The sequence below is a fragment of the Mugil cephalus genome, chromosome 1 (assembly GCF_022458985.1).
Source record: "Mugil cephalus isolate CIBA_MC_2020 chromosome 1, CIBA_Mcephalus_1.1, whole genome shotgun sequence".
Classification (NCBI taxonomy): domain Eukaryota; kingdom Metazoa; phylum Chordata; class Actinopteri; order Mugiliformes; family Mugilidae; genus Mugil; species Mugil cephalus.
The window spans coordinates 4,789,741-4,801,260 of record NC_061770.1 but is presented as its reverse complement, the minus strand read 5'-3'; the positions used below and the strand labels follow the sequence as shown (position 1 = coordinate 4,801,260).

The following is an 11,520-nucleotide window of genomic DNA, read 5'->3' as shown; positions in this document are numbered from 1 at the left end:
TGCGTGCGTGTGTGTGTGTGTGTGTGTGTGTGTGTGTGTGTGTGTGCGCCCTCAAATATGAAATCAAAGGAGAAAAGAAAGTCAGCAAACTAAGTTGAGTTGCCCTGAGGTCATATTCACAAAGGATTGCTGTCTGTTGTGTTGTGCCCTCAAAGTGCAGCTTCTATTAATAATCTTTGAGGGAAAATATTCTTATCATACCACTTCAATCCAACCTCCTCACTCTGGATGAGATTTGGATGTGTAGAGTGGTTTACTAAATCCATCATGAATTACTTTCCAGCTTAGGTCCAGTTTAAAACACCAAATTCTGGACCATGTTGTTGACCACTGTTGGGCTCTCATTAGACACAAAACACAAATGTCACAATAAAGAAATGGTAATTTCAATTTCTGAAATTGATCATAATTTCAGTAATATCCCTTTTATTGTGCAAAAAACTGTAATGAAAATGCAGCTGCTGTGCCTGGTTTCTGCAGTGTGCCTTACACGGTTGGTACTGGTCACACAATTGTTGGTGATTTAATCGATAGTTTATACTGTATTGATTCCACATGCCGAGGTTCGCTTCTTGTCATTTTTCATAATATGTTGGCATGGTTGGGGGGGCCTGGTCCTCTGTGGTTCTCTGGTGTGTCATGGGTGGTCTGTGGCCCTACGGCGGATGGTTCAGGCAGATACCTGGGTCCTTCAGTGTCCTCTTGGTTAGGCTTTTTGTCCCTGGGGGCTGGTCTGGGTGTTGGGCTCGGTGCTTCTCCTCTCCCTTGTGTGGAGGGCCGTGTCGATGGCGAGCCTCCAGACTGCCCAAGCGAGCAATTGGAGCATGCCGGAACCCCCCCCCCCCCATACACTGTTTTGAATTTGTGACTGTTACGCCCCTCTGCATTTCCACTGGCTGTACAGGTGTGTTCGGCCCGTGCTTAATCACCTTAACCAGCCACACCTGGGAAGAGTCAGTAAAGTGTGATGCAGAGTCACAATCAGCCTTTGTTGCTGGTAGTTCAGTGTCGGTTTGCTGTGTTCGGGGCAAAGACGTGGACATTCAGCCGGGCACACTTACTACCAAGCTGGTGAGGGATATATAGAGTGGCGCCCTGTGGTCTTGTGTCAGTGAGCCACGCAAAAATCTATCGTCCAAACATGCGGAACATATTCAGCAAAATGAAATTCCCCTGCGGCAAATGCTGGTGTGGTGCCGTGTAGGGTGCTTTTTGTTTTCTCTCTAGTTCAGAGAGGCTTCAAAGAATGCAGCTGAGAAAGCGCAGACTCTCCAAGAAACACGAAAAACATTTACTGATGCAACTGTTTGAGGCTTTAAACCTCTTCTCCTAAAAAAAAATAAAATAAAATAAATACACCCTGAGCATGCTTTGTGTGTTCTGCTATCAGATTTATTGACTCATTTATTTCAGACTGATGGCTCTTGGGGAGGGACTGAGGCAGGAGCACTAAAAAGATCAGTGCATCAGAAAAGTGCACAGCACCTAAAATGATTGTTATTTTTTATTTTTTTTTTTTTTGGAGCAATAAATTATAGATAACCCTCTACTAAAATGTACTTTGAGTCTTCATTGCTAGGAACAGTGTTGAGCTCATCTCTCCACAGCATTGCTATTATCTGCGCTATTCATTATAATTGTGTTTTTTTGTGTTTTCTTTTAATTTGGAGGGGCTCCTACTGGATGTTTCAACCACATATTGATTCAAAGGCAACGTTGCCGTGTACGCTACGGTGACACAGCGGAGCAGTAATTAAATTGTCTGTGCACTGAGTGCTGGGAAAACAGTTACATCTGTCACACTGATGCTGTAAATAAGCACATGTAGGGAAATGACGTTCTTTGGGGCTTAACAGGGAAAGTTCCGTGAGGAAATGAAAGAATTACAGTAAGCATATCACCATAATTACATTCCTGTTATTTCCCCAGAGACCCTTGTTTGCCTCGGCTCCCTCCAAAATCCACACATAAGCACAAGAGAAGACTCTGTCATCACTGACTGTCTCACTATGACGACATCTGAAATCACTGAGAATGAAATTAGTGTAAATTTTTGTTTAGTCAATTGTAATTGAGTGTAAAAATAAATAAATTGGGTTTTGGGATATCATTGTTGATCCATCATTATAACACAATATGCCAAAACTTATCTCCTTAAATGTCCATGAAAATGAATACAATCCTCACAGACCACCAACAGTAAACCTTTATGTAGCTTGTCAAATTAAATTGCATTACAGGTTGACGCTCACAGGTCACCTGCTTCAGCTGCATCCCTTAGACCGGTTTAGAATGGGCCAGGGCTTAGGTGGAGTCATGAAGTACCCGTCAGGCTGAGACTCAAAGCAGGACTCAGGACTCAGAATGCAGAGATGACAAAAAGGCTTTAATTGGATTCCTCAGAGATCCCTCACAGAGGGACAAACAAATGGCCACAAAAAAACCTAGACGCTAATCTGATCAGTGAAAACAAAAAACTCTCCAGAAGGAGGAAACTCAAATCAAAGAAACAAATCAAAAATTAACACAAAACACTCCGAATGGAGGAAAACCTCAGGACTAAGGATTTAACTAAGAAAGACTAAACAAACAAAACTTTCTCTTCGAGAGGATTCACAGGCTTACTTGAAACTACTTTGGTTGAAGACATGAAGCAAAGCACGAGAACAGGTTGACGACGATAACACTCTGGCACGAGATAAGGGGAACACAGACTACTTAAACACATGGAGGGAAATAGGGGACAGGTGGACACAATCAGGAATCAGGGAAGACAATCAGACTGGTGACACATGAGGAAGGGCAAGTGACCTGAAACAAGAGGAGAGTTACTTTTCAAAATAAAACAGAAAATGACAGGACAAAACAACCCCAAGACAAGACACCCTCACCACGGTGTGACAGTTCCAACATGGTGATATCCAAAGTCATCACACTGAGCTTCAAAAATGCTTCTCAGGTCTTCAGTTGGTGGAGTTTTGGAAAGCTCAGCCAAAGTTTATCATTTTCCAACAAACTGCTATTTCACAGCTGATAAAATATTCATAAAGTATTATGCCATTTGTATTAAAAATGGATAGATCATTACTGACAGTACTATGAATATCAGTGATAACAGTAATAAGAAATGGCCAGTGTTGTCTGAATCTTTCAGCACCACAAAGACAAGGACCATGAGAGGTGCTTGTTTCAGTTCTAATAGTAGCAGTCATTGCTGAGAGAAAATATTTTCAATTAAAGTTTGACCAATTTCACAATTTCTGAATATGTTCCCAACTATTGTTAAGATCATAATCAAGTCTCTCCTGGCACTCACTGACCTCTGCAATGTGAAACTGGCAGTTGTTTTCCTTAAGACTCTAAAGTTGCGCAAAGTCAACCTTGACCCCACTGTTGTGTAGAGCACTGTAGACGGTAAGTGGATAAGATGAGTGACAAATAGTCTTGCAAGAAATATATCATTACCAAGCCTTCTGTCATGTGGTGAGGCAATCGGGTTATTGCAGATCCAACAATGTCAACACAAGGAGGAGGTCAGTGTTAGTGGAGGGTCAATTCCACATTTTCATTTTTCTTTCTGTTGTCACTTCAATGGTTGTACAACTTGTTATGTCAACCCGGACAACACAAGTTACCTTAATGATGCTGAAATAAAGGACACAATGCTTAGTTATGTTCCCTAAACCTTTAGCCTGAAAGTCAGAGCAACTTCCCCACCCGCATACTTTCTGTGACGCAAAGTTGGTCTAGACCCATTCTACTGGGAATCAAAGGTGTTTTATCAAAATGCGTTCGTGCCTTAGTTGTGTTCTTGTAGACTTGTGAAAGGTCATCAGGTGCTGCCCAAGTACAGATCTAGTTCAAAGTATGCACCTTACCAATTTCAGTCCAGTTCCCGGATGTATGCTTGCCTTGCCCATGTTATCGAGTGTACAACAGGAAGTAACTTGTGTGGACTTGGTGAAGCAAGGCTTCCCAGAATGCATTTCACGGGTCTCATCAAGTATACTGCTGTTTCTATTCCAGAATGACAGCTCACCTTTCTCCCGTCCTCCAGAATTGAACTTGTAATGTCCAGGCTACCATGTACATAAACCAGAAGTCCACTTACTTGGTATTAATGAGCGCCTTGAGAATAATCCTGCAAAGATCTGCCAGGTCAATCAGATCATTTCAGCGGGCAGATGAGTAACAACAAGATAGTCCAGCACCTCATCTGAGCACCGGGGCGCTGAATTAGTTTTCAATAACATGGTCAATAACAAACTTCACTAAATCATTTTCTGTCCTCGAACCAACCACAGCATTTTCAAAAAATTCACGTTCACTTTTAAAAACTAGCTAAAGTGCTGTTCCATAATGCATGTAGGGATACAAAGAAAGTTTTCTATTTTTTTTTCTCTTTATAAATATACCATTTGTGACCGGTTTTATCAAACCAAATCAAAACATATAATGTCTATAATCTAATCTAAAAAGAATGAATAAATGTTTAGGAAGAACTGAATAAAAACGTAGCTATCTGCATGTTTCATTCATCCAGCCGGTTTGTTTTCTGGTTCCTGTTGATGAGTGGTAACATCTTGTATTTGAGACGGTTCTTTTGTGTTTCCTCCTCTTAATCAGGTTAGTTCCACTGTGGCAGCTGAGTCCCGTCATGCAGTGTGGTGGTGAAAGCGGATATCACAAGTTTACAATACGACCATAACCCAGCCCATATACTGTGCTGCAGTGCCTTTACATGAAGCAACACTGCTCTCTGCTGCTACACAGTTGGACAGCACCTTAATAAATGAGTCCATTTTGTCAGCTTATTACTAAACAGATGTGGCGTTTCTCATTCTGATCTTTCTTCTAGTGGTTTTGCATTCTTCACATTGCAGCACATACAATCTCTTAAGACAACTTCATGTTATAAGTGTCTGTGCTTCTGACCTACCTCACCTCTGTCTTTGTTGGTCTTTTTTCACAGACACTGTCACTTGCGACAGGGAAAAATGTACAGGCGCTGCTAATAGTATTAGGAAAGGATCTGTTCTGTTTAATTCTCCCAGTAAGTCATGACTGACAGCATGAACAGAACCAGAACCTGAATCAGCCATTATCAGTTTTATTATTCACACCTGGGCTTTTTCAAACTTGACATATTGAAGAAGTCACATTATGTGTCCCTTTGCCCCAGCTGAGTGATCTGCTATTTTCAAAATGTTCCTCTCTCCACACCAAAATACAGCACTAACATGTGCTTAGACAATTGTAGTTGAAAGGGTTTATACTAATATTCAGTTCTCACTTCCTTATAAAATTGACCACATAAACAAGCTGTTGATCCAAAAAAACCATTAAAAGTAAATAAAAAAGTAAAGATTGCATAATACTATATACTAATACTATTTCTATAATGTACCTATTGCATGCAGTCTAAAGTAGTTTTAAAGAAATATTTAATATATTTAAATATATGATTTAATACACAAGTGTATGCTTATAATCATTATATAAATGCATACCATACATTACCATACTGTATACCATAATATCTTTCCATATTTAAATATATTTTCAGTGCATTAAGAATAATGTTAAATGGTATATTTTTGCAAAGACAATATGTTTTGTTTTCAGAACACTGTATGCTATCAGTCACCTTCTCATTGACTGGTACAGTATATACAGTAGGCAATTAACTATTGTACTTCTAATGTCTGCAGAATATGTAAATTACTGAGTAACCACAGGCATGCAAACTAAACAAACTTGATCTGTGTTAAGCATCCGACTGGACAGAAGTTTCATTTGCATTCTTGCCATCTGTCGTTTCATCTGCTGCAGTTCATAAGCTGATTAGCTTTGTAGCCTGTGAGCTGATGCTGCACCTTTACCCCGTACACGTACACTTGTTTGATTGTTTTTTTAATGAGCTGATGTCCAGGAGAACAACTAACTTTCAGTAAAATTTACTAGCAATTTCTCTAAAATCCAGCAGATTGATTTGAAATACTTACCATTGTTCTGACAATAAGAATAAATCTGCTTCCCAACTCTGATTTCTATACCTATTTTTTTTTCTTTCCAGCAAGCAAATTAACTTAAGTCAAACTTTTATATGTTTTTCCTAGTTGTGACCTGAAGGATTCAAGAGCCAAGAATCCCAATATCCCTGATCTGAGTCTTTGTGGCACATTCTTCTCTTTCATAAATCAGTTTTTAAAAACTCATTCAAGTAGCCAATGAAAAAGGAAACTCATCTTTGCTTCTTTTGCATTTCTTTATAGCTGCGGATATCATTCATGTGCTCTTTGGTTTTGAGGTGGAGCAGAAATGAAACTGTGACGGCAGTCATGGAAAAATGACTTCACTCATCAACTCTCCTCTCTCTTCCTCCTCTTCGCTCTCCTGTAGAGGCCCAGCAGTCCAACACAGCCTCCTGCAAAGGTCAAACTGACCACCATCTGTGTGTTCAGACACAACAAATGCACTGCTGATAAGTAGGACCGTTATTTCACTACTGAATCAAGATAAACTCTGGAAGCATTTCAATACTGATTTGCAGTGGCCCGCATTTACGCAATAACATTTCACTGTTCTATAAGACAAAGCATTAACTGTATTCACTTCCTGAACCAAACCGTACTATGTAAGGAAGAAAAGTCCTGTCGCCGGACACAGTCTGGTTCTGCTGCTTTCCAGCCAGGTCCCACTGGGCCAAAGAGCTCTCATAGTCCAGATTGAGAATGCCGACGGGCAAAACTCGGATGCCCCAGTAAACCCTCTTCACCCTGTGGAAGGTTGCATCCTGCACCTCACAGCGATAAGTACCTGAAAATCACTTCATTAGTAAGTTTGGTGAAAGTTTGCAATTTGAACAGACTCTTTGAGTCTTTGTGTATATAGATTTGTGTGTATTTGTTTTGCAGAAATATCCATTATTTGTGTCCTAAAAGCTTATAAACTAAAGATCATCAGATTATTTCATATTATGCGTCAGGAACATTTTAATTTGCATGCCTCTTACTCATAAAAGGAGTATCACATCATCACTAGGTCCTCTTGAAGTATTGCTATCTGCTAAACACTATCTCCTGCCCCAAACATGCATACAGGGTTTTGAATCTTAAAGTGAAGTAACACTGTGAGTCTGTGTTCACCTGCGTCCTCTTCTCTGACTGGGTCCAATATCACTCGGCCCAACTCGGGGGCTTCCCAGCGAGCAAAGAGAGAGTCGTCTGAGCTGATTATTCCTCGAGCGTGACGCCAGGAGACCCTGAGCCATGAAACAAAACCTCATCATCAACACTGGACTCTGCTAGTTTCATTCTGAATCCCCTAAAAAGTGACTGTAATGAGTCGCCATTAACACTGAATCTGTAGATTTCAGAGGTGGACCTTGCTTAAAAAATTAGCTCAGATGGGGGTTACAATTTGCTTACTTGTTCAAATCAAAATATGCAACACACAGGAACTGTGTCCTGTGCATTTAACCCATCCATTTGCACGCACAGACAGTAGCGAGCACAGTCTGACCAGTTTCGTGTGCTTAATCCATGGATGAAAAAAAATAAGCATTTGAAACGTTGATCCTCAACATTAGCCCACAGCTCCCCACACAGAATATTAAGACAGGCAACAGAGTCAGTCTCTCAGTAATGGATATTAGGTTTCTGCCTAGGGTGACTAGAATTTTACTCACATGTAGAGTAAGTAAGTGGCCTTGGGACTGTAAGGTCACTAGTTCAAATTCCTTCCACATCCATGGCTGAATTTCCTTTGAGGAAGTAAATGTAGGCTTGGTTTTATCTTTGTTTGTAGATATACTTGGCACAAAACCTACTTGGTCTAGTTCAGTGAGAGATTAGGTTTTGTTGTCATGGTTTCATTGCAAACATAATCTTAAACAGACATGTATAAAGTAAGCAAGTAACCTACTCTTTTAAAAAAACTGACTTGAGTAGAAGCTGTTCTTTAAGCACCACACTTAAGTAGAAGTACTAAAGTATTCAACATTTTTCAAAGTAAAACTACAAGTATTGTGTTATGTAGTTACTAAAGAAAGCAGTCAAAAGTTTGAATAGTATTGTTTATATTATTTCAAGCGTTAAGCCCAAAGGACGCTAACAATTCCTTCGGCTGTAGCTGCAGTACAAGGACAGGAATGTAAAAGCTGTAAAAGGCCACAACCAAGTGTTTCTTACTTAAAAGCAAAACAAGTGATTAGAGCACCTTAAAACACTGGACTTAACTCTTGGTAAACAAAAAAAGATCAAGTATGTCCCTTCAGTTGGTTCTTCCATCTCGAAACAAACTAACAAAGCTCAAGTATTCTCAATGCCGGCAGGCAGAAAAGCAAAAAGAGATTTAGCTGGGAGAGGTGCCTTTCACAGTGTTTGATCCACTTAAGGCACCGCTCCTGTTGTGTTTTTAGCTTCGGGAAGAACTCGCCTCCCCCAAGCAAACTCTTGGGGTAACTAGTGTCTGATTTACTTATGCCATAGGCACAGCGATGCACCATTTTGCTTATCGGAAGTTGGCAGCTTGACAGACCTTATTTACATAGTAACGACTGTTTGGGGGAACCATCCTCTCAGTAAAAGTGTGTGTGAAGGTGTGTATGTGTTTCTTATTATCAGTATAAACTAAACTAAACATGTATGGCACGACGACGAGTCTGCTACTTAGTAAGGCAAATAACTAGGTGGAAGTAAACGAGCTGGCTTACTCGGAATGCGGAAGTGATTGTGCATAACGATCTATTGGATAGTGAACAGCCAATCAGAATTTGCCCTGTCCGACTCCTGATTAGTTGACTTTGTGGCACATTTGTAACGCTGTGCCAAGTCGAGCGAATGAAGAGGCAGAGTTAAGCATACAGAGAGTGCGAAACTGAGCGAGAGACAGAGAGGGATTGAGTGAGCGCAAGGCGTCAACCGGCTCTCTGAGAAATAACATTTTGAGGGAGCATCACAAAATGTAATTTCAGTCCTTGAAAAAAAAATAATTCTTGTGCTCAACACTTCCCATTAATTGCTCAGAATTGTGGCACAAAAATAATACCATGGGACCCTGGAAGGTGTTAGTTTGGTCTGAAGGTGAATCTGATCGTCTGTGTCTGTCTTTAGTCGCACACATTAATAAACTGGTTCCTGGTTTGTCTCTGGTAAATCAGGTGAGGGGGTGGAGCACCAAGACTCAACTTTGACCTGTTATTCTGAGGAGTGTTTCAGTCCAAAGCTTTAATCTTAGAGGGAGCGTCTGAAGCTGTTTAATTCTGGAATGGTTGCTTCAGTGTGTTCCATGAGTATATTAATATAAACAGAGCTGCTTAAAAGATTTAGTGTCCTTTAAATATTTTCTACATTTCTACATAAAATTATTCAAAACACCAACAGATGTTAAGGCTATGAAAGATTCATTTCCAAAGAGTTGTTGACTTTTTTTTAATCTTATTTATCTGTAATTGTATTGCATTGTCCTGAGCTGAATGCAACAAAATTTTGTTCTGTATACACCCTGTGCATACAAAATGACAATAAAGTTAGTCTAAGTCTAGTTTTCAAAAGGACAAGTTTTCCTCTTTAACTAATATCGCCACTAGAGGGTGCTGTCACACTGATAAGCAACTACTGTTTGTCATATTCTGCTTTCACTAATGACCTGAGGGTTCACTTGTATGTTAAAAAAAAAATTAAAAAAGTGAAAACTGAAATGATTTCAAATACGATTTCTGGATTAACGAGAAGGCAAAGTGTGTAACCAGTTGTTGATGTTGTGATGACTAACTGAAATAAAACAAGATGAACAGTGAAGATGAATTTTACAGAGGTGGAATATGAATCCACAGACTCTAATATGTAGCCTATATATTTTCATTTTTTACCCATTGTTTTCCCCTCTACATGACATGAATTATTCCTACAATCTCAAACTCTTATTCCTCACCTCCAAGAGAACCTCCCCATGGCCTGCATCACTTCACCCAGACAGTCTATCTCCACTCTCTGTCCTGAGGTCACGGTCATCGTCCTTAGTCCGCACTGCCAGGACTCCAGACACTTCACCTTACGAATACGACACTGCTCTGACACCTTTGGTTCAGCCATTTTCAAGTAAAAATGATAGTGGTTATTGTAATTTTAAAATGATGACATTTTCTCTTCTTTGAATTACTCAGTGTGTTGGATGCTGGCACCTTCGTTTCGTGTTCACGTCCCACATTTTCTTCCATTGCCGTCTCACCGTCTCTTAGGAAACACAGGGTTTGAGTTTTGATCCCCAGCCCACAGGTGGTGCTGCAGGGGGAGCTGTCAGTGATGACCTCCACTGGAACTTTATCCACCTCCTGCAGGTCGGCTGAGGTCACAGGATGGAAGATGAGGAGAAGGAGGTGCAGCCCAACAGAGGCGTGTTTCATTCTGGTGTCTGATGATAAATCTGCAGAAAAGAAGCAATGTGTTTATAACTTTATATCAAAACTATCAAGATGTTATGGCAGTTTTTAAATCGATAACTTATCAGGAGCACGGTGGCTGAGACGGACACACTGGACTAATGGACTAATACAAATGCAACAGCCAGGAAAAGCAAGAACATGATTGCAACTTGCTTTTTCTTCTTTGTGTGAACCAAACTAATACATCATATAACTTCATAGTATGAAGCTACTAAAGTAACACAAAATGTGTTTAAAGTGTTCAAAGACTTACTAAGAAAGTTAAAGTGTACTCACCCTCTTTAAAATGCTGAATTAAATTGGAGGCTGAAGAGATTTAATATTGTGCAGTTTATTTTGTTTTGACAACCGGAATTCCAGAATGAACATCCCTCCAACAAAAATGGTCAAAATGACAAAAAAACTACAAAAGCATTCCATTACCCAGCAGTGTTTCATTGTTGTTATTTTTTTCTGTGCTTTTAGCTTTCTACATTACAGTTTCAAAGTCAGAACTAGATGAATAAAGCGGTTTATTCAGGTTCATCATACATGTGGGTGACGCTGCAGTTCATAACGTGACCACCAGAGGTCAGAAAAACACTGTATTTTACTGTTGTGCTGTGAAGTGAAGATCCACGGGTTTGAAATCACGATGTATACACATTTGAGTAGAAGATCACTCAAATACAGTCACCTGAAAAAATAAATAAATAAACACACAAAATGCGAAGAAAAAATGCGTAAATTGGTAGTAGCATTTCTACCTTTAGAAATAATAATGAGCAATTGGCTTCAGTGCCTAAACACTGAACAAAGTAAGTTGTTCCTAATTTGGCAGTAGTGGCTTCTAACTTCTTTTCTTTTCTTTTGATGAAACAAAGATGTTGACATGAACATAATATGAATAAAACAGGTTAATCGTTAGGTCATTCTATTCGCTTAAGGGCAATACACTGAATTGCAAATCATCCAACATTGATAAATCATCTCATGTTGAGATAAATAAGTCATTTTTATATCTGTCAGGTCAGGATCACATTCAGATCCCACAATTTTGCCAGTCCCAAAACAAACTTTATGATGATTGTGTG

At 39.7% G+C, this 11,520-nt stretch overlaps 1 protein-coding gene across 1 annotated transcript; it reads right to left on the bottom strand.

The window, feature by feature from the left end:
- Positions 1 to 6,265: 6,265 nt before the first annotated feature.
- On the bottom strand, positions 6,266 to 10,797 carry tmem81 (transmembrane protein 81). The gene is made up of 6 exons (XM_047603015.1): positions 10,724 to 10,797; positions 10,187 to 10,428; positions 9,937 to 10,082; positions 7,149 to 7,264; positions 6,635 to 6,819; positions 6,266 to 6,452 (listed from the first exon to the last, which is right to left on the bottom strand). Exons 2-6 carry the CDS (start codon positions 10,406 to 10,408, stop codon positions 6,363 to 6,365), a joined length of 759 nt encoding a protein of 252 aa, XP_047458971.1. The 5' UTR covers positions 10,409 to 10,428; positions 10,724 to 10,797; the 3' UTR covers positions 6,266 to 6,362.
- Between the last annotated feature and the right edge of the window lie 723 nt (positions 10,798 to 11,520).

Excerpts from the sequence above, each read along its gene's own strand:
- tmem81 (XM_047603015.1), bottom strand. The coding sequence starts at position 10,408 with ATGAAACACGCCTCTGTTGGGCTGCACCTCCTTCTCCTCATCTTCCAT. Across the intron at positions 6,820-7,148 it reads AGTCAGAGAAGAGGACGCAG|GTACTTATCGCTGTGAGGTG; the intron begins GTGAACACAGAC and ends AGTGATTTTCAG. Across the intron at positions 6,453-6,634 it reads GGACTTTTCTTCCTTACATA|ATGGTGGTCAGTTTGACCTT; the intron begins GTACGGTTTGGT and ends CTGAACACACAG.